This window comes from Ranitomeya variabilis, chromosome 3, assembly GCF_051348905.1.
Source record: "Ranitomeya variabilis isolate aRanVar5 chromosome 3, aRanVar5.hap1, whole genome shotgun sequence".
NCBI classification, from domain to species: Eukaryota; Metazoa; Chordata; class Amphibia; order Anura; family Dendrobatidae; genus Ranitomeya; species Ranitomeya variabilis.
In genome coordinates, this window is record NC_135234.1 from 787956128 (window position 1) to 787979326 (window position 23199).

Below are 23199 nucleotides of genomic sequence, written 5' to 3' on the forward strand. Positions count from 1 at the left end.
TTCCCAAGGGTACCAGTAGAAATTGGACCCCAAAAGTTGTTGTCCAATTTGTCCTGAGTATGCTGATACCCTTTATGTGGGGGGAACCACCGTTTGGGCGCATGGCAGAGCTCGGAAGGGAAGGAGCGCCGTTTGGAATGCAGACTTAGATGGAATGGTCTGTGGGCGTCACATTGCATTTGCAGAGCCCCTGACTTACCTAAACAGTAGAAACTCCCTATAAGTGACCCCATAATGGAAACTAGACCCCCAAAGAAACTTATCTAGATGTGTTATGAGAACTTTGAACCCCCAAGTGTTTCACTACAGTTTATAACGCAGAGCCGTGAAAATAAATAATCTTCACATTTCCACAAAAATGAATTTTAGCCCCCAGTTTTGTATTTTCTCAAGGGTAAAAGGAGAAATTGGACCGCAAAAGTTGTCCAATTTGTCCTGAGTACGCTGATACCCCATATGTAGGGGGTAAACCACTATTTGGGTGCACGGCAGAGCTCGGAAGGGAAGGAGCACTGTTTTACTTTTTCAATGCAGAATTGGCTGGAATAGAGATCAGATGCTATGTCGCGTTTGGAGAGCCCTGGTGTGCCTAAACAGTGGAATCCCCCAATTCTAACTCCATCCCTAACTCGAACACACCCCTAACCCTACTCCAAACCCTAACCATAACCCTAGCCACACCCCTAAGCCGAACACACCCGTAACCTGAACACACCCCTAACCCTAATCCCAACCATAACCCTAACCACACCTCTAACCCCAACACACCTCTAACCCCAGCACACCTCTAACCCCAACACACCCCTAACCCTAATCCCAACCCTAACCACACCCCTAACCCTGACACACCCCTAACCCTAATCCCAACCGTAATCCCTACCTTAAATGTAATCCAAACCCTACCCGCATCTCTAGCCCCAACCCTAACCTTAGCCCCATCCCTAACTTTAGCCCCAACCCCAACCGTAACTTTAGCCCCAACCCAAACCCTGACTTTAGCCCCAACCCTAACCCTAGCCCTAACCCTAATGGGAAAATAGAAATAAATACCTTTTTTTAATTGTATTATTTTTCCCTAACTAAGGGGGTGATGAAGGAGGGTTTGATTTACTATTTATAGCGGGGGGTTTAGCGGGTTTTTGTTTGGCAGCTGTCACACGCTAAAAGACGCTTTTTATTGCAAAAAATGGTTTTTGCATCACATTTTGAGAGTTATAATTTTTCCATTATTTGGTCCACAGAGTCATGCGAGGTCGCCTTTTATTCCGATTTTTGGGAGGCAGAATGAACAAAAACCAGCAATTCATGAATTTCTTTTGTGGGGGGCGTTTATACCATTCCGCGTGTGTTAAAATTGATAAAGCACTTTTATTCTTAGGGTTAGTACGATTACAGCGATATCTCATTTATATCATTTTTTTTATGTTTTGGCGCTTTTATACAATGAAAACTGTTTTATATAAAAAATAATTGTTTTTGCATCGCTTTATACTGAGGGCTATAACTTTTTTATTTTTTTGCTGATGATGCTGTATGGCAGCTTGGTTTTTGTGAGACAAGATTTCAGCGGTACCATGTTTTCAGCGGTACGATGTTTATTTATATCTGTCTTTTTGATCGCGAGTTATTCCACTTTTTGTTCAGCGGTATGATGATAAAGCATTGTTTTTTGCCTCGGTTTTTATTTATTTTTTTACAGTGTTCACTGAAGGGGTTAACTAGTGGGTCAGTTTTGTAGGTCGGGTCGTTACGGACGCGGCGATACTAAATATGTGCACTTTTTTCTTTTTTTTTTTTTACTCAAAGAAATTTATTTATTGGAACAATATTGTCCCAATAAATAAATTTCTTTGAGTAAAAAGAAAGTGAAAAAAAGTGTTTTTATTTTTTTTTCTTTATTTAGGAATTTTTCGAAAAATAGTTTTACATATGATGATTTTTTTTTTTTTTTTACATTTTTACATTGTCCCAGGGTGGGACATCACTATATATTGTCAGATCGCTGATCTGACACGTTGCACAGCACTGTGTCAGATCAGCGATCTGACAGGCAGTGCTGCAGGCTTGCCAGAGCCTTTTCTCAGCAGGCGCCGGCAAGCCACCTCCCTGCAGGACCCGGAAGGACCCCGCGGCCATCTTGGATCTGGGGCCTACAGGGAGGAGGAGGTAGGAGACCCTCTGAACAACGCGATCACATCGCGTTGTTCTGAGGGTCTCAGGGAAGCACGCAGGTAGCCCCTTCCCTGCTCGTTGCTTCCCTATGCCACCGGAAATGTTTGATCGCAGTGTTTCGGGAGTCAATGGGCCGGGAGCGTATGACTATTCCGTCCATGGGAAATAGGGCCCGGGTCACATGGACGGAATAGTACGTCTAATGGCAGAAAGGGGTTAATGTACACTCTGCACCCCATCTGGACTGAAAAAAAGCAGAAATGTAGAAATGTTTGCAAATTTATTAAAAAAGAAAAACTGAAATATCACATGGTCATAAGTATTCAGACCCTTTGCTCAGACACTCATATTTAAGTCACATGCTGTCCATTTCCTTGTGATCCTCCTTGAGATGGTCCTACTCCTTCATTGGAGTCCAGCTGTGTGTAATTAAGCTGATAGGACTTGATTTGGAAAGGCTCAATGCATGTCAGACCAAATGAGAGTCATGAGGTCAAAGGAACTGGCCAAGGAGCTCAGAGTTAGGGTACCGTCACACAGTGGCATTTTCATCGCTACGACGGCACGATTCGTGACGTTCTAGCGATATCGTTACGATATCGCTGTGTCTGACACGCTACTGCGATCCGGAACCCCGCTGAGAATCGTACGTCGTAGCAGATCGTTTGAAACTTTCTTTCGTCGTCTAGTGTCCCGCTGTGGCGGCATGATTGCATCGTGTGACACAGGTTGTATACGACAGAGGTCCCCAACCTTTTTTGCACCAGGGACCGGCTTGAAGCAAGACCAGTTTTCCATGGCCCGGTGGGGGTGGGGCAGGGGCGGGGCTTTGGTCATATGGGGGTGGGGTTATGGAGGGATGGAGCTTAGTGCATACTTATCATATAATTATGACATTTATAATGAGAATGTGATTCAACTTACCATAGGTTCAGAATGAGTGGGAGCACCATGCTTGTTTCCCTGGTGCTCTGCACCATTATTGCCCCATAGCTGTGCCATATAGTGCTCTGCACCATTATTGCCCCATAGCTGTGCCATACAGTGCTCTGCACCGTTCATAATTGCCCCATAGCTGTGCCATATAGTGCTCTGCACCGTTCATAATTGCCCCATAGCTGTGCCATACAGTGCTCTGCACCATTATTGCCCCATAGCTGTGCCATACAGTGCTCTGCACCATTATTGCCCCATAGCTGTGCCATACAGTGCTCTGCACCGTTCATAATTGCCCCATAGCTGTGCCATATAGTGCTCTGCACCATTATTGCCCCATAGCTGTGCCATACAGTGCTCTGCACCATTATTGCCCCATAGCTGTGCCATATAGTGCTCTGCACCATTATTGCCCCATAGCTGTGCCATACAGTGCTCTGCACCGTTCATAATTGCCCCATAGCTGTGCCATATAGTGCTCTGCACTGTTTATTATTGCCCCATAGCTGTGCCATATAGTGCTCTGCACCATTATTGCCCCATAGCTGTGCCATATAGTGCTCTGCACCGTTCATAATTGCCCCATAGCTGTGCCATACAGTGCTCTGCACTGTTTATTATTGCCCCATAGCTGTGCCATACAGTGCTCTGCACTGTTTATTATTGCCCCATAGCTGTGCTGCTGCTGCTGCAATAAAAATAATAAAACACATACTCACCTCTCTTGCAGCTCCTCGGCGCCATCTTCCCGGCGTCTCCCTGCACTGACTGATCAGGCAGAGGGCGGCGCGCACATTATATACGTCATCGCGCCCTCTGCCTGCACAGTCAGTGAGGAGAGAGAGACGCCGGGAAGATGGAGACAGCGGCGCCCGGCGTGTGGAACCAGGACAGGTGAATATGACATACTTACCTGCTCCCGGCGTCCCGCTCCTTCCCCCGGACAGCTGCTCTTCGGTGCCGCAGCCTCTTCCTCTATCAGCGGTCACCGGCACCGCTTCATTAGAGAAATGAATAGGCGGCTCCGCCCCTATGGGAGGTGGAGCAGCCTATTCATTTCTCTAATCAGCGGTCCCACGTGACCGCTGAACAGGGGAAGAGCTGCGGCGCCGCGGACCGGCTGAAAAACCCCAACGGCCCGGTCCCGGTCCGCGGACCGGCGGTTGGGGACCTCTGGTATACGATGTGCGCACAGTAACCAACGGCTTCTACATCGCAAATACGTCATGAAATTATCGCTCCAGCGCCGTGTATTGCAACGTGTGACCGCAGTCTACGACGCTGGAGCGATAATCATACGACGCTGCAACGTCACGAATCGTTCCGTCGTAGCGATGAAAATGCCACTGTGTGATGGTACCCTAAGAATTGTGGCAAGGCACACATCAGGCAAAGGTTACAAAAGAATTTCTGCAGTACTCAAGATTCCTAAGAGCACAGTGGCCTCTATAATCCTTAAATGGAAAATGTTTAGGACCAGCAGAAGTCTTCCTAGACCTGGCAGTCCAGCCGAACTGAGCAACCGTGGGAGAAGAGCCTTGGTGAGAAAGGTAAAGAAGAACCCCAAGATCACTGTGGCTGAACTACACAGATGCAGTAGGGAGATGGGAGAAATTTCCACGAAGTCAACTATTACTGCAGACTTCCACCAGTCGGGCCTTTATGGCAGAGTGGCCCGATGGAAGCCTCTCCTCAGTACAAGACGTATGAAAGCCCGCATAGAGTTTGCTAAAAACACATGAAGGACTCCCAGACAAAGAGAAATAAGATTCTCTGGTTTGATGAGATGAAGATAGACCTTTTTGGTGATAATTCTATATGGTATGTGTGGAGAAAACCAGGCACTGCTCATCACCTGCCCAATACAATCCCTACAATGAAACGTGGTGGCAGCATCATAATATGGAGGTGTTTTTCAGCTGCAGGGACAAGACGACTGGTTTCAATTGAAGGAAACATGAATGCAGCCAAGTACAGAGATATCTTGGATGAAAACCTCTTACAGAGTGCTCTGGACCTCAGACTTGGCCGAAGGTTGACCTTCCAACAAGACAATGACCCTAAGCACACAGCTAAAATAACAAAGGAGTGGCTTCAGAACAACTCTGTGACCATGCTTGACTGGCCCAGCCAGAGCCCTGACCTAAACCCAAATGAGCATTTCTGGAAAGACCTGAAAATGGCGTCCACCAACGTTCACCATCCAACCTGACAGAACTGGAGAGGATCTGCAAGGAAAAATGGCCGAGGATCCCCAAATCCAGGGGTGAAAAACTTGTTACATCATTCCCAAGAAGACTCATGGCTGTACTAGCTCAAAAGGGTGGTTTTACTCAATACTGAGCAATGGGTCTGAATAATTATGACCATGGGATATTTCAGTTTTTCTTTTTTAAAATAAATTTGCAAAAATTTCTACATTTCTGTTTCTTTTTCAGTCAAGATGGGGTGCAGAGTGAACATTAATGAGAAAAAAATGAACGTTTTTGAATTTACCAATGAAACAAAGAGTGAAAAATGTAAAGGGGTCTGAATACTTTCCATACCCACTGTACTGTATGGAGGGCTGTGTGGTGATTACAGTTGGAGAATCATACTATGGTGGGGTCACCATTCTTTGTTCGGGGAAGTGAGGGTGGGGGGTACATCATACTGTGCGTGTGGAGGAGTTCACGATGGGGGTATCATACTGTGTTTGGGGGCACTTTTGCTTGCATCATACTTTATTATCTGTTTTATTCGAGGGTTTTTTTATCCTTTGTTATTACATACTAGATGGTGGCCCGATTCTAACGCATCGGGTATTCTAGAGTATGCATGTCCATGTAGTATATTGCCCATTTACGTAGTATATTGCCCAGTCACGTAGTATATTGCCCAGCTACATAGTATACAGCACAGCGACGTAGGATATTGCCCAGCTACGTAGTATATTGCACAGAGCCACATAGTATATTGCACAGCTTTGTAGTATATTGCCCAGCCTTGTAGTATATTGCCCAGCCACGTAGTATATTGCCCAGCCACGTAGTATATTGCCCAGCCTTGTAGTATACAGCAGAGCCACGTAGGATATTGCCCAGTGACGTAGTATATTACCGAGGCACGTATAGGGCCAAAAAATAAAAAATAAACATACTCACCTAACGATCCGAGGGCCCCTTGTAGTGTATCATACTCACCATTCTTGTCGCTGCTCCTCTGCGTCCTGCCTCTTCTCTTCCTGGGATCCTGTGCAGATGGTAGTGGTCGGCTTCAGGAAAATGGCCGCTGGATGCTGCGCGTGCGCAGATCGAGATCGCGGCGGCCATTTTCCTGAAGCCGAGTTCCATTGCAAGTGCCAGGGCTGGTGGGAGCAGGACCTATGAAGACGTCGCACACCAGCCCTGGGACGGGACCGGACCGCAAGCTGACGCTTGTAATGGAGCGGTCCGGGGAGCGTAGCGAGGAGCGAGAAAGGCGGCGGAGGGTGAGTATAGCAGGTTTTTTTTTTTTTATTTATTATTTTTAACATTACATTTTGTACTATTGATGCCGCATAGGCAGCGCCAATAGTACAAAGTTGGGGACACACAGGGTTAATAGCAGCGGTAACGGAGTGCGTTACCCGCGGCATAACGCGGTCCGTTACCGCCGGCATTAACCCTGTGTGAGCGGTGTATGCGGGCGCCGGCAGTGAGTGCGGGGAGTAAGCGGCCATTTTTTTCTGGACTGTGCGCGTCGCTGATTGGTCGCGGCAGCCATGACAGGCAGCTGCCGAGACCAATCAGCGAACGAATAACGAAGACAGACAGAAGGACAGACGGAAGTACCCTTAGACAATTATATATATAGATTACATTAGGCCATGGGCCATCTGCTTTTTACTGCTGCTACAGAACATATTATATTATTTCACTATAATTCCAAAAGTTAATCGTTTTATTTGATAAAGAGAAACTTCCTCAACTGTAGACATTTTTTTTAACAAATATCAAGGTTGGCCTGCAACTTTCTACAAGCTTTTAACTTTTGCTCTCTGTGTATTTGAGTTTGATATCCCTGCCTTCAAGGATTTGTTCTCATCATGATGATTGGTTACAATCGCACAACTTTGAAAATTTACTTTTTTTTTAAAATCCTCTCCTTTCTCAAGAGCACACCTTCACTACAATCGGTGGCTGGTATCTTAGGCTTGGAGGGCAGCACTTACAAGCTCTTTGATTTAATAATAATAATCTTAATTTTTATATAGCGCTAACATATTCCACAGCGCTTTACACACATTATCATCGCTGTCCCTGTTGGGGCTCACAATCTAAATTCCCTATCAGTATGTCTTTGGAATGTGGGAGGAAACCGGAGAACCCGGAGGAAACCCACGCAAATACGGGGAGAACATACAAACTCCTTGCCGATGTTGTCCTTGGTGGGATTTGAACCCAGGACTCCAGCGCTGCAAGGCAACAGTGTTAACCCCTGAGCCACCATACAGTGCTAACCACTGAGCCACCATGCTGCCCCTTTGATATTGACTCTATAGCGCGTTAATGTATGAGATGTCTTTCTAATCTAAAACCTCAGTATTCAGGGAACTTTGTGAAAAATAAGTGGGTTTTGGATTGCAGTTTGGGCACTCGGTCTCTAAAAGCTTCGCTGTTACTGGTATAGAGGGTCTGGCAGTACCTTGTATCCTGCAGTAGAGCAATAAGGATAGTAATGTCACTGTGCACAAGTTATTCATTCCCAAACTCAAAAAAAGTCACATCTGCTGGAGATACTCATGCATTGCAGGAATTTATTATTCATTTCATAAGCAGCATAGACAGCGCTGAGTGTGAATCCAATACCAGAGGTATTGCCAACATAATGCTACTATGTGAGAAACCACAGTATTGTATTCTAGGCTGAGTGCATGGACAAGCAATTTGCTAGATCCACTAGTCACTACTCAGATGTAATGGACTTGAACTGAATGCCTGCCAGGGAGAGGAACGAAACATCAGGCAGCTCCATGCGTACAGGGAATGAGAACTCTTCTCCTGAAGGCAACTTTATATTAATCTTGTCTGCCTGGTACTCAAAGCAAACCTGCGAACACAGCAAAAACAGAACCGGTCAGATCCCCCAACTTACACCTCCTATGAAAGTGTGACATATGCCTCTGTGAGAATACATTGCATATAGGGCTCAATAGTGCACAACTCTAAGCTCTCGTTACCAAAAAGAGAAAGAGCACAAAAATATCCCATAACATAAAATAGTATCAAAATTTATTCAAAAAGGCATGCAAAACAGAACAAAAACATAACAGTAAACAAGTCAAAGACAAAGTTGAATAAATGACATCACAGGTGTAAAACACAGGGTCCACCTCTATTATAGTGGAAGGAAGGAGCAGAAAATTGCAGCAGGGTAATTAAAAGTGCAAGTGCTTATAAGAAATTGGTAAATCAAATAAAGGTGCAGCACAGAAAAGGATGGTAAAGAAAAAAAGGGGCGTCACCACAAAAATAACATTTGATCCAAGTAACACATGTGTGTACCACTTTAAGAGAACTGGATCACCCTGATACATGCTAAAAACTGCTCTTACCCATAATCTCCACTTGGGGACACCGTGTGTGCAGCCCCAACGCGCGTTTCGTGTGGGCTTCGCCCCCCCGACGAAGCCCATGTGAAACACGCGACCAAAAAGCAGCAGAGGGCAATAATGACTTTGCGTGATCTAGACTGTATGCTTCTGTTAATACATCCCAGAATTGCATTTGCCCTTTTTGCTGCTGCATCACACTGTTGACTCATGTTCAGTTTATGATCAATTAGTATACCCAAGTCTTTTTCACACTTGCTGTTGCTTAGCCCTATTCCTCCCATTCTGTATATGCTTTTTTCATTTTTATTGCCCAGATGTGGTACTTTGCATGTTTCATTGTTAAAAACCATTCTGTTAGTTGCTGCCCACTGCTCCAGTTTATTTATATCTTTTTAAATCCTCTCTGGATGTGGAAAAAACTAGGTCCACACAATATAGGTATAGATTAGGGCAGCGGTGTGCCAGTGGTGTCGCCGATAGTCTGGTGAAATTCCAGGAGTACAAAATGGACACAAAAAATTGTATATAATGATTCAGATAAAATATATTTGAGGTCCCTGGGTCCCCAGTGAATTTTACCAATGATCTGGTGCCTTAAGTGCCACTACTAAAAGCAATACTTATACCATGTAATTAATAAAAGAATTACCTTAGTTAATGTAGGTTGTTCCTGGCACGGTGCGTTGGTTGTAGAAGGAAGATGGATAGCGACCACTATTGGGAAAGCTGGGTGCACTGGCTGTTAGGAGAACCACACCATAATGACTGCTGTGGAAAGCCGGGTGTGGTGGTAGCAATCTGGCTGTGCTGCTGATGATGCGTTGGTTGTAAAGAGAAAATATGTAGATCAATGTTGGGAAAGCTGGGTGCACTGGCTGTTAGGAGAGCCACACCATAATGACTGCTGTGGAAAGCTGGGTACGGTGGTATCGATCTAACTGTGCTGCTGGTTCAAGTAGCAATACCGTTCTTGAAACCACGCTGTGGGAAAATACATTTAATGTCACCGGAAGGTGGAAGATGTGCAAAAACGACTAGGTCCACACAATAAGGGTATAAATTAGGGCAGCGGTGTGCCAGTAATAATGCCAAAAGTTCGGTGAAATTCCAGGAGTATAAAGTACTGCCAGACCCTCTATACCAGTGACGGCAAACCTTGTAGAGACCGAGTGCCCAAACTGCAATCCTAAACCCACTTATTTTTTGCAAAGTTCCATGAATACTGAGGTTTTACGAAAAATTGTATATAATGACTCGAATAAAATATATATAGGGTCCCTGGGTTACCCCAGTGAATTTTACCAATGATCTGGTGCCTTAAGTGCCACTACTAAAAGTGATATTTTGTACCATGCAATTGGTTGCAATAAAGGAATTAGATTAATGTAAGTTGTTCCTGGCACGGTGCGTTGGTTGTAGAAGGAAGATGGATAGCGACCACTATTGGGAAAGCTGGGTGCACTGGCTGTTAGGAGAACCACACCATAATGAATGCTGTAGAGAGCCGGGTGTGGTGGTAGCAATCTGGCTGTGCTGCTGATGATGCGCCGGTTGTAAAGAGAAAATGGGTAACAATCAATGTTGGAAAAGCTGGGTGCACTAGAGGTTAGGAAAGGCACACCGTGAGGACTGCTGTGGAAAGCTGGGTGCGGTGGTGTCAATTACACTGTGCTGCTAGTTCAAGCAGGCGATCGCACCAGCGGACATTATCCACTGACCTGCTTCATGTTGGTCCAAGGATAACAATTATGATGAAGTTCAAAAGTGCTAGAAGGGGCTTCATTTGGGCAGTGATAGTGTCATGTCGGACGCTGTTCAGACCAGGTTGTCCGACAGACAGCGGTAATTCCGCTTTTGTCCACTATGCGCTCATTGGCGTCGGCTAGATTTTATCTAGCTGTTCCGGGGTTAATTTACCTGGTGCTCGGATTGGAAGCTGGGCCATGCCCACTGCCTTTAAATAGTTCTCCTGATCATTGGGCGTCGCCGATTATAGCTTCTGTCTTGTGCGTGGTTATCTCGGTCTGGTGTGGTGAGCTAAGTAGTTGGAGTATTGTTGCTGGTGGTGTATTTCCCTTTGTCTTATTTTCTCCTTCCCATATTTGTATTTGTTTTGCCCTTTGCATTTATAGTGTATTCCTGAGTGACTGCGGCGTGGTGTTTATTTTTCCGTTATCCTTGTCTGTGCTAACTGTGGGTATTGGAGTGTGGACTCTTCACTGGGTGGTGGGTTGTGGTTTCAGCCTAGGGTTGAAACAGGAGATAGGGCGAGGGTGGAGGCCCAGACATGCACACCATCAGTGTAAACTCTGGGAGAGGGTCAGTCAGGGTTTCCCTAGTCTGAGGGAAATCGCAGGGGCCCGGGTTATTAGCTCTTTCCTACCTAGGTCTCCCGTGACAGATAGTGAATGAATGCTGCACCGGCCGGTGGCAAGCGTGCACGAATCACTGCCGGTTGACCTGCGTGGTGGATACCGCTACTAGTTAAGGTAGTGACGTCACTCCCGTACCTATGGTCAGGTCTATCGGCTAATGTAAGGCTCTCAATCTGACGCATTTCGGGAGATAACGGTTTTCTTCCTCAGGGATAGTTGCAGCCCTGCTCAGTTGAGCACTTTAAATACTGCGGTCATTCCATCAGAAGCAGTCACGTGACCAGTGGCATGGTTGAGCAGCTGTGTGCAATGAGGGGGTTAATGGGCAGAGAAGTAATTTTTTGTGTCCATTTTGTACCTCTGGAAATTCACTGGACTCCACTGGCACACCGCTGTGAGGACCTAGTTGTTTCCACATCTCCCACCTTCTGATGCAATTTAATATACTTTCCCACAGCGTAGTTCCAGGAGCGGAATTTTCCTGTATACTGTATACTGATACAGAGTCTGCAGTATGATTCCTATAAGTGTGTCCTAGAAGTGTGAAGATTATGTAGAAATAAAACCAGAAGGATGTATACAGACTGTGCCCTGCTGTCTGCCACCATCGCACTCTAACAAGCATCTCTATTCTTCCTACAGATATGTTCATGCACCCAGCTCTCCAGCCCGCTCTCCTGCCTTGTCTGTCTATGAAGTGCATATAGTACATCACCCAACTTTCCAGACAGACTTTCCTCTGCTCCTAGCATTCACATGGTATGCCTTTCAGCTAACCCCAGCTTACCCCAGTGTTATTTATGACCTTGTTTACTTTGGCTTGATTGTATGCATCTGGTCCACTCTTAATTCTCTGACCAAGATGAACAGAGACCACTCCTCTCTGCTTCACACCTGAATGCACTTAGTTGTACATATATTGCATAGCACAAGTCTGCAATGACTTTAGTCTGCAGTGTGATTCCTATAAGTGTGTCCTAGAAGTGTGAAGATTATGTAGAATTAAAACCAGAAGGATGTATACAGACTGTGCCCTGCTATCTGCCACCATTGCACTCTAACCAGCATGTCTATTCTTCCTACAGGTATGTTCTTGCACCCAGCTCTCCAGCCTGCTCTCCTGCCTTGTCTGTCTATGAAGTGCATATAGTACATCACCCAACTTTCCACACAGACTTTCCTCTGCTCCTAGCATTCACATGGTATGCCTTTCAGCTAACCCCTTCTGACACAGCCTCTCCTGCTGCACTTTCGTATGGTGGCTTCCACCTTTCTCACACACCCCACCCCAGCAGCAAGCATGGTGGAGGAGTTGGTTTTCTCCTGTCAGATAACTGCTCCTTCACCCCAATCCCACTGCCACCCTCTGTTACCCTCCCTTCCTTTGAGGTGCACTCTGTGCGCATCTACTCCCCCTCCAACCTCCAAGTGGCTGTCATTTACCGCCCCCCAGGGCCAGCCACCACCACCTTTGACCACTTCACCACCTGGGTACTTTATTTCCTTTCTGTGGACATCCCCACTATCATCATGGGTGACTTCAACATACCCATTGACACTTCCCTCTCAGCTGCCACTAAACTTCCATCTCTCACTTCCTCCTTTGGCCTCACTCACTGGTCTTCTGCAGCCACTCACAAAGATGGTCACACACTGGACCTCATCTTCACCCGCCTCTGCTCCCTATCTAACCTCTCTAACTCACCTCTTTCTCTTTCTGACCACAATCTACTCACATTCTCTTCCCTCTCCACTCCTTGTCTACAATCCCCACCCCACAAACTTGCACACCCTCGCAGAAATCTTAAACACCTTGATCTACACTCACTCTCTGAATCCCTCAACATAAGTTCCCTACACAATGCGGATGAAGCTGCCGCTCTATATAATACCACAATAGCTGTAGCTTTGGAATCTCTTGCCCCTCTCACACATACCAAAGCTCGCAAAGTCAACAGACAGCCCTGGCACAACAGCCTGACCAAAGAACTGAGGAGAGCTTCCAGGGCTGCTGAGTGGAGATGGAAAAGATCCCACTCCAACGAGCACTTCATTGCATTCAAACAGTCCCTCACTACTTTCAAGACCACATTCGCCACAGCAAAACAAACCTACTTCTCATCTCTCATATCTTCACTGTCTCACAACCCTAAACAGTTATTCAACACCTTCAACTCTCTCCTCCGTCCCCAAGCACCTCCTCCCTCCCCAATCATCTCAGCTGAAGACTTTGCCTCATTTTTTAAGCAGAGGATTGGGAACATCAGAGACAGTTTTAGTCGACAACCCCCAGAGCCCTTCCTTCCAACTACCCAGCCCTCCACCTCCAAAACCAACTTCTCCACCATTACAGAAGACCGACTCTCCACTCTACTCTCAAGATCGCATTTCACCACCTGTGCACTTGACCCAATCCCATCCCACTTCATCTCAAACCTCGCCACAGTCTTCATCCCAACCCTAACCCGTCTCTTCAACCTATCACTAACAACTGGTGTTTTCCCCTCAAGCTTTAAACATACCTCAATCACACCTATCCTCAAAAAGCCCTCTCTTGAGCCAAACTCTGTATCGAGCTATCGCCCTATATCACTTCTCCCCTATGCCTCAAAACTACTGGAACAACACGTCCATCTTGAACTGTCCTCCCATCTATCTTCCTGCTCCCTCTTCGACCGCTTACAATCAGGCTTCCGGTCACACCACTCCACTGAAACTGCCCTAAGGTCACCAATGACCTATTAACCGCCAAGAGCAAGCAACACTACTCTATCCTCCTCCTCCTGGACCTGTCCTCTGCCTTTGACACAGTGGACCATTCCCTGTTACTGCGGACCCTCTCATCCCTTGGCATCACAGACTTGGCCCTATCCTGGATCTCGTCATACCTAACTGCCCGGACATTCAGCGTCTCCCACTCACACACCTCCTCCTCACCTCACCATCTATCTGTTGGAGTCCCGCAAGGCTCAGTTCTAGGGCCCCTGCTCTTCTCCATTTACACTTTTGGCCTGGGACAGCTCATAGAATCTCACGGTTTTCAGTATCATCTCTATGCTGACGACACACAGATCTACATCTCTGGACCAGATATCACCACCCTACTAACCAGAATCCCTCACTGTCTATCCGCTATTTCATCCTTCTTCTCCGCTAGATTTCTAAAACTTAACATGGACAAAACAGAATTCATCGTCTTTCCCCCATCTCACGCGACCCCCCAAACGAACCTATCCATTACAGTAAACGGCAGCCCACTCTCTCCAGTCCCACAAGCTTGCTGTCTCGCAGTAATCCTTGACACTGATTTCTCCTTCAAACCGCATATCCAAGCCCTTTCCACTTCCTGCCGCCTTCAACTCAAAAATATTTCACGGATCCATACATTCCTAAACCAAGAATCTGCAAAACACCTAATCCATGCCCTTATCATCTCCCGCCTCGACTACTGTAACCTCCTGCTCTGTGGCCTCCCCTCTAACACTCTCGCACCCCTCCAATCTATTCTAAACTCAGCTACCTGACTAATCCACCTGTCCCCACGCTATTCCCCGGCCTCTCCCCTCTGTCAATCCCTTCACTGGCTCCCCATTGCCCAGAGACTCCAGTACAAAACCCTAACCATGACGTACAAAGCCATCCTCAACCTGTCTCCTCCATACATCTGTGACCTCGTCTCCCGGTACTTACCTGCACGCAACCTCCGATCCTCACAAGATCTCCTTCTCTACTCCCCTCTTATCTCCTCTTCCCACAATCACATACAAGATTTCTCTCGTGCATCACCCCTACTCTGGAACTCTCTACCACAACATATCAGACTCTCACCTACCATCGAAACCGTCAAAAAGAGCCTGAAGACCCACCTCTTCCGACAAGCCTACAACCTGCAGCAACCACCGATCCACCAAACCGCTGCATGACCAGCTCTATCCTCACCTACTGTATTCTCACCCATCCCTTGTAGATTGTGAGCCTTCGCGGGCAGGGTCCTCTCTCCTCCTGTACCAGTTATGACTTGTATTGTTCAAGATTATTGTACTTGTTTTTATTATGTATACCCCTCCTCACATGTAAAGCGCCATGGAATAAATGGCGCTATAACAATAAATAATAATAATAATACTTCTATGTGAGGATATACGTTCTTTTTTTTATTGCGGATTTGCTTTACCAGCGACTGGACTTTCACTATTTTTATTCTAATTTTTACTTCTTGACAACAGGTGGTTGTTGTCACCCAAACAGGCACCTAGAACCCCCAAAGAACCTTGTGTCTAGCGCCAGTGGAATATATATATGTAGTTTTTAACAATGTATTTGCCAAACATAAGGTTCTGATGAAATATATACTGTGCCTAATGCCTTCTAACCCAACAAGAGCTGAAAATTATCATAAACCCAGCAACCACCTCATATATGTAGTACAGATATAAAAATGGTCTCCCCAAAAAGTATTCAGTCTCTCACCGTGGTTTCTGACCCTTGCTGGAAGGGAAATAAATCTTCTCTTTGTTCAGTTCCCCACGCATTTTCCTCCAGGGAATTGCATACTATCTTTTGGATGTCTCCCTGATGGTCAAAACGAGCGTTGAAGTGAATGAGAATAGTTGAAGCATTTTTCCCCAAATTTATTGAAAACCTAAAAATTAGAAGACATCCCTTTACACACAAGAATATATTTAGCTTGCAAAAGAGAAGGCTAAGAGGAGACTTAATAGCTTTCTACAAATATCTGAAGGGCTGTCACAGTGTTGCCGGATCACTGAAACTGAAAGGGAGAAGATACAGATTAGATCCTAGAACAAAACTTTTTGCCAGGGTGATCAATGAGTAGAACAGGCTGCCACAAGAGGTGGTGGGTTCTCCTTCAATGGAAGTCTTCACACAGAGGCTGGACAGACATCTGTCTAAGATAGTTTAGTGAATTCTGCATTATATAGGTGATGCAGTGATTATACATAGATTTAGCAGCCAATATCACCTATATAATGTATATACAGCTGAGTCGCAGCATCACCTATATAATGTACACACAGCAGTTTATATACAGTATACGGGTGATAATGCAAGTGTTGTACATACATAAAACAAAGTTTCCATATTAGGACATACCCAGGTCACTGAGATGGGGGGAAAAATGAACAGCTGAGGTGCGTCCATCATTGGGCGTGCACAGGAGCGGGTCCTTGGCTCGGACGGTGAGTAGAGCAGGAAACAAAAAAGGGGGATATACAGCACTGGGGGGACAGGCATCGCCAGGGAGGTACATAGATCACCGGGGGGGGGGACACACAGATCACTGGGGGGTAGCACGAAGATCACAGGGAGGGAGCACAGAGATCACAGGGGAGCACAAAGATCACGGGGCAAAGAGATCACCGGGGGTGGTACAAAGATCACAGGGGGCACAGAAATCACAGGAAGGCACATAGCTGGAGGGTACAGAGATCCCAGAAGGGCACAGAGATCACATGGGGGCACAAATATCACAGGGGGTACATAGCAGGGGGGCACAGGGATCACAGGGGGCAGAAAGCCGGGAGCCACAGAGATCACAGGGGTGCATATAGCTGGGGGGCACTGAGAGAGAGTACAGAACTCACAAGGGGCATATAGCTGGGGGCAGAGAGATCACGGGGAACATATCATAGGGAGCACATAGCGGGGGGCACAGGGATCACAGGGGGATATATAGCTATCAGGCACAGAGATCACAGGGGGGCCACAGAGATTACAGGGGGGCACAGAGATCACAAGGGGGCACATAGCTGGGAGGCAGAGAGATCACAGGGAGGCATATACAGTAGTTGGAGGGCACAGAGATCACATGGGGCACCGAGATTATATTGGGGCACATAGCTGAGGGGCACAGATCACCAGCAGAACAGGCACTGAGCTGCCAGCACAGAGATCACTCTGGACTCTCTGGTAGCAGCTCCTCTTCCAGCACAGGAGGCCGGGAGAGCATTGGGCACTAACCCCGCCCACCCTGGCACTAAATCCGACCACCCCGGCGCTAGCCTCGCCCACCACAATGACGTCATCATTCGTGTGTTCGCAGCATTCTGTAATGAGCGCTGCATGCACTAGGGGGTTAAAAGGCCGGCAGCTGGCAGGATAGGGCTGCCACTGGAGCATTGCCGAGGTTCCCCACCGCTGATTTTCAAGGGCTGGCGGTGGTGGCCCACTTTGTATTACAGAGCCGCCAACCCACCGGTCATCAGCCTGGCTGGGCAGATTAGCAATCTGGGCCTGGCACCCACTGACCCCTCGTGTCTCCACATTATGGTGGCAGCAGTGGGATACTACTTAGCCTGGCAGATCCAGGGGAGTTGCAGGGACTGGTTTTCTCAGACACCATCTAGGGCTCCACAACCAGGAAGGCATTTAGAGAGACCCTGCAGACCATTGATGAGGCATGCTCAGCAGGTTTCGGACGCAACTATGTCCAACCCCATCAACTCTGGCTTGGGAAGAGGACCAGAGTGGACTTATAACTGCAACAAGAAATGGCCACTAAAGGACCTGTGCCAGTTTCGATGGATTGAATGGGACTTAATCCAGGAACTACGGAATGCAGAGGATGCCATGTGTGGACCCAATGGATACGAGTTGTTTCTCCTCGATTACATGTGGAATTTATTCGCAAGGAACATGGTCATGCTCTGGGCAAACTAGATGATACAAAGTTTTGTCATAAAGGTGAAGACCTCTTACATTCGCATCTGTGCTTAAAGACATGCTGTGGACTGTCACTGATCAGAGGAGAAGGTTGACTACAATCCTATCATGTCTGGATATTTTCAGTAAACCAGGAGTCATTGACTTATCTATTTGTTGACTTTTGAATTTATGTGTGTTTTTCTTGTCGGTCAAGAGTCTGAAATGTTGACTCTTAATTACCTAGCCAATTTTGACCTTAATGACCAAGCCAAATTTTACAATTCTGACCACTGTATGAAGTGTGGTGTCAGGTTATATATCCCATTACATTCTATGAAGAGGGGAGTTGGGAGGAGGGATAAAGGGAAAAGTGATAAAGCGAGCACAGACAGGCAGAGCTAGAGACAGTTTCACAGTTACATTGCTCAGTACTACTGTGTGGTGTCCTCCATGCTGTCAATTTATAAGGGAGCAAATGGGACTGTCGTACACCTGCCTCTGAAGACAACAATTGTTGTGGGAATATTAACATGCTGTTTTATTGCGTTTTTTATTTTATAATGTTAAATGCATAGAGTGTTATAGGTACTGATGCTGCTGTGTGGGTGCTGTATTGGTAATGCTTAAAGGGAATCTGTCACCTACTTTTTCGTATATAAGCTTCGGCCACCGCCATCAGGGGCTTATCTACTGCATTCTGTAATGCAGTAGATAAGCCCCCGATGTAACCTGAAAGATAAGAATAACAAGTTAATTATACTCACCCAGGGGCGGTCCGGGTCCGATGGGCGTTGCGATCCGGGTCTGACGCCTGCCATCTTTATGCGATGACGTCCTCTTCCTTTTTCCTGTCGCGGCTCCTGCACAGGCGTACTGATTTGTCCTGTTGAGGGCAGAGCAAAGTACTGCAGTGCGCAGGCGCCAGGAAAGGTACGAGAAGCCCAGGGCCTACCCTAACCCTAAGGAGCCGCAACAGGAAGCACGGAAGAGGACGTCATTGCATGAAGATGGGAGGCGCCGGACCCGGACTTCCCCTGGGTGAGTATAATCTAACTTGTTATTCTTATCTTTCAGGATACATCGGGGGCTTATCTACAGCATTATAGAATGCTCTAGATAAGCTCCTAATGGCGGTGGCCGCAGCTTATATACGAAAAAGTAGGTGATAGATTCCTTTTAAGGTAACCTGGTACACTCAGCTCAGGTTTAGGGAAAGCATAGGACATATTTTAGTACTTAGAGAACCCTAACTACTTGCATGATGCAAATCTCAAATATGCAACTCCTGGCAGATATTTCACAGTGTGTGTATGGTAAGCTATGAAGGCGACCCGGCTCCTTTCGGAGTGCCGAGACCCTGTAAACAGCTACTTGTAAATGAGCTGATCACGAGTGGTCTTGATGCTTTCATTTTTTGCGGTCATGTAGACCGCAAAAAATCATGGACATATGAACAGCTCCCTAGACTTTAATTGGTACATGTTTTATCCATGAAAAATCACAAAGAGAAGATATGAGTGATTTATGGATGTCTAACTGAGGCCTTAAACAGATAACAGCTGTACTACCATTTGCTGTCCGGGGGGATGAAGCCCTTAACTTCCACACAGTGACCTGGTTGCAAGTTGAGATTCATCATGACCACACCCTGCATAGCAGTAGACATAAGATGGAGAGAATGAACAGTTAACACAATCATGTGAGGAATCTACATGTACGGTATGGCAGAATTGAGTCATACACAACAAAAAACCACCGCTATCCTTATATCGCTCCCAACTGCTGAACAAAACACTATAAAATCACATACGAAACTGCAGAAAGTTTTGTGGAAGCTTCTGCTCCTTATTATACATGGAAGGGGAAAGTGCTGTATTTACAGTGAAGTTTTACCACCAGTTGTTGAACATCTAAAATGGTAAGAAGCAAAGGAAATACAGAGCTAAATATCTTGTCTGGAGCGCAGCTTCTGAAACCATGGTGGATGCTCATCTCTTGGGTGTCAGCAGAGAACTGTTACAGTCACCCACCAGTTATAGGGTCGACCCGTTCTAGAGGGAATTGTAGCTAGATAAGAAACTTCAATCTAGATGAAGGGAGCGGAAGGTTCAGATATACCCCAATCATCTAACACATGCCTTAAACAAAGCCCACAGCCCAAACCCACTCACTGAAGCTGCCATTGTCCTTCTGCTCCAGAAGCAAATGTTCTAAAAACTGCTCAGTCCTTAAATATTTAAAGTCATCCAATCAGAGGAGTGGGCGCGACCTGTCTCACCCATAAGGTATCATCTAAAACAAAATCTCAATTATAATATATAATATAATGCACTCACCGAGGAGCATCAGCCCCTGGCCAAGACACACGCTGTAGTTCCACATTAGGCTGTAACCTCTGGTGTGCTGGATTGGTCTACTCACAGTGATGAGGCCTGCATTACTTATGAAACTACTTTCTAACTCTTTTAGTTCTTTACTTTTTTAAAGTCTGATAGAAATGTAGTTGATTTAAGCTCACATGAGCCTTCATTTATCTGTTGTCACAATGCAGGCTTCTCAGAATAACTAGCAACAGCCACTGCCAGGGGGAAAAGATGCTGCCTAAGGTTATCAGGGCGATCTCACGCAGCCGTTGGAAGAGGAGGAGTGGATTACGTCTCATAGATTAAAGGAACAAAGATTAAAATGTTTCCCTATACGATATTATGTTGCTGTGTTTTACTAATAAGGGTAGATGGCAATAGGCCCTGATTCATTAAGACCAGTGTGGCAGGCATTGTACTAAATAAGGAGGGTGCCCCTCCCCAGCTCTTGTTATAGGTGCAGACCAGTGCCTTCTCACCCACCCCTGTAGCCAGGGTGGTTATTGCATGCTCCTGTTTGCCAATAGAAATCGGAATGGGCTAGTACAGCCCCTTCCTAGTATTTAAAGTGGGCACTGAGCCTGTCTCCTCCTCTTCCCACTGTTCAGGTCCTGGAGATGCTCATCTGCAAGCAATGTCCAAAGGACAAGGATGTCAGACCCTCTCATTGAGGTCCTGCTTGCTAGAGCAGGACAGGAATGTGAGCACTGGCTGCAAGCCCTCATCGCAGGGTTCAGCGCTCATTTTCCTGTCCCGGTGATTTCAAACCTTTAGCAATCAGGTTTCTGCTTCCCTTCCCCCACCGACAGCTGATCACCCCCCCCCCCACCCCGTCCCAGCGCCAACTCACCTTCAGCAGCTATGGGGCATCACAGAGGTTGGTGGCGTTCCCATCCTCTACTGCGCCAGAGAGAGAGAGCTCCCCGACTCCAGCTGGAAGCTCTCGCAGGTGTCATCTTAGTAAAAGGTGCCTACCCACTCTGTCCCCACCCCTCACCACACACCACTATCACTTGGCAAAACGTTGCCAATTTTTTAATTTTGACAGCAAGTCTACTCCCCCCACTTTTACATCAGCAGATGCGCAGCCCATCCTGCCCAGCATAATACGACATAGCCACCTCAACTTACCCCTCTGGTCCCTATTTCATCTGCGATGGATCCCAAAACCACAGGAAAAACGATGTGCAAAAGGTGGTGTCATTGAATTGCACTGCTGATAAAAACTCGATGGCTGAGGTAAAATCAAAGGAGTTTAATAGTACAGGTTTTACAAGTCAACGCGTTTCAATGTTCTGCATGACCTGTTCATCAGGACTAAAACCTCTCATAGGTATCATAAACTTGGTGTAAACCCAAAGGCATGCAGCTGAGTAGCTCAGCAAAGGAAAAGGAGGTAGATGAGAAGGTTATGTTGGGCTTACAGCAGACACAAGAGTTTTATGCAACCACGACAACCAATGCATCCTGAGCCCCAAATCTGGCAGTGGCTAGCAGCATTCGGGGGGCTGCAGTTGCCTAGCTTGGACTGGTAAAAATGTTAAAAATCATGCTATCTGCCAACTATTTTAAAAACGATATAGTAGAGTTAAAAAATGCAATAATTTAAATACTACATGCATGAACTGGCACATGCGCGATCAGCATGCATTTAATCTGGGAATATCACTGTGCTAAAATGCAGACTAGGGTTAGGGCCTCGCCAACCACCATTCACCCCATCAACCGCACCATCTGATTCTTCCTCCTCCCTCAAAGTGGCAAGTGTTGTCATACGGGTCTCCGGTCGTAGAACTTCCATTTGTTTACCCCCTAGAGTTGGGATAACTGATCTTACATACCAAGCACACCCCATCTTTCTCAATCCATCGTAACATTTCTGCCTGCACCTCTCTCAGAGTGCAGCAGCTGGTCGTGTTCACCCTACTCCACCCTGTGTCAGCACAGCAGCGAGCCCTCGTTTATGCAGTTGTGCTCAAATTGAATTGAACATGATGCCCCTGAAAGTGGTAAGATTCCCCACTCTATATGTCCAATGTCTAAGAAATTCCTAGCTATTTTCACATGTCCCAATGTGGATTTGTTTGTCCAAATGGTGTCCAGGTGTGATGTTAGTCAGTCACTTCTCACGGCCAAGCCATGAGTCAGAATAGTCAAGGAGTCCAAAGTCAGGAGCCATGAGAGTACTTCATAAACAGAAGGAAGAGACAAAAACATGGTCAGGTAAAGTTCCAAGGTCAGAATTCCAGGAGAATAACAGATCACAGCAAAAGGGGTTAAACAGGCGGATGGTCAGAACGAAATCAAAAGTCAGGCAGCAAATGATCAAGCATACATAACTCAAGGCACAGGAAGCACAAACCTCACAAGCTGAATGTACGTCTGGCAGAGGTCTAGGAGAAGCAGCTCAGTTAAGTAGCATGGAAATCACCCGGGATAGTGAACACTTGGAGACAGCCGACGCCTGCCTCCCAGACACATATTGGAAAGTCGAGGTGTCAATCAATACACTGATAGCTCAGCATGCCCCTGTACCAGATTGGATGGCCAAGCCGTCAATCAAAGTACTGACAGCTTCAGCACACCCCTGTACCGGATTGGACTGCCAAGCTGTCAGTAATTGCATCCCAGACATACTGAGGGGTGGAACTATGACACCAGGGATTTTGAACAGATACATAGGAGGATAAGGCAGAACTATCTTTCCACAAATGAACAACATTATTGGAAAAATTACAGAGTTGGGATGTTGTAGTTATCAAGCCAGCAGGCAAAGGTGGCAACATTGTCATCTGGCCAGCTAACAGGTTTAAGGTGGATGTATTTCGACAACTCAAGAATAAGGTTTGCTTTAAAAACTCACAATCCCTCTACTAGTTTTTGTACACAGCTTCATACACGTAGTTTGCTTACGCTGGCTAAAGATAATAATATAATCTCCAAAGAACTATTCACTGCACTGCACGTAATGGAACCTACAATTCTTACATTGTACTTGCATCCAAAGATACACAAGAACAAAGAGACACCACCGGGTAGACCCATTGTCTCTGGGACGTGCAACTATTTTAAAAATGTGAATAGTAGGGTTGAGCGACTTTTACTTTTTGGG

General features: G+C 46.3%; 1 protein-coding gene across 7 annotated transcripts; it reads right to left on the reverse strand.

The window, feature by feature from the left end:
* Window positions 1–7868: 7868 nt before the first annotated feature.
* On the reverse strand, window positions 7869–20267 carry LOC143817534 (galectin-1-like). Of its 7 annotated transcripts, XR_013224170.1 has the most exons (5): window positions 19896–19956; window positions 19293–19372; window positions 15529–15700; window positions 9333–9493; window positions 8041–8178 (listed from the first exon to the last, which is right to left on the reverse strand). XR_013224170.1 is itself a non-coding variant. In XM_077299025.1 (4 exons), exons 2-4 carry the CDS (start codon window positions 19361–19363, stop codon window positions 8035–8037), a joined length of 387 nt encoding a protein of 128 aa, XP_077155140.1. In that variant the 5' UTR covers window positions 19364–19372; window positions 20061–20263; the 3' UTR covers window positions 7869–8034. The 7 variants fall into 7 exon arrangements, 2 of the variants coding, with proteins under 2 accessions (XP_077155140.1, XP_077155139.1); XM_077299025.1 differs by lacking the exons at window positions 9333–9493; window positions 19896–19956 and adding an exon at window positions 20061–20263 and having other exon boundaries at window positions 7869–8178; XM_077299024.1 differs by lacking the exon at window positions 9333–9493 and having other exon boundaries at window positions 7869–8178; window positions 19896–19955.
* Between the last annotated feature and the right edge of the window lie 2932 nt (window positions 20268–23199).

Bases quoted from the DNA above. Each gene is read 5' to 3' on its own strand.
- LOC143817534 (XM_077299024.1), bottom strand. The intron at 15,701-19,292 runs GTAGTACAGCTG...TCTAATTTTTAG, and splicing joins ATCCCCCCGGACAGCAAATG to GTTTTCAATAAATTTGGGGA. The intron at 8,179-15,528 runs GTGAGAGACTGA...CTGTGTTCGCAG, and splicing joins AGCAAGGGTCAGAAACCACG to GTTTGCTTTGAGTACCAGGC.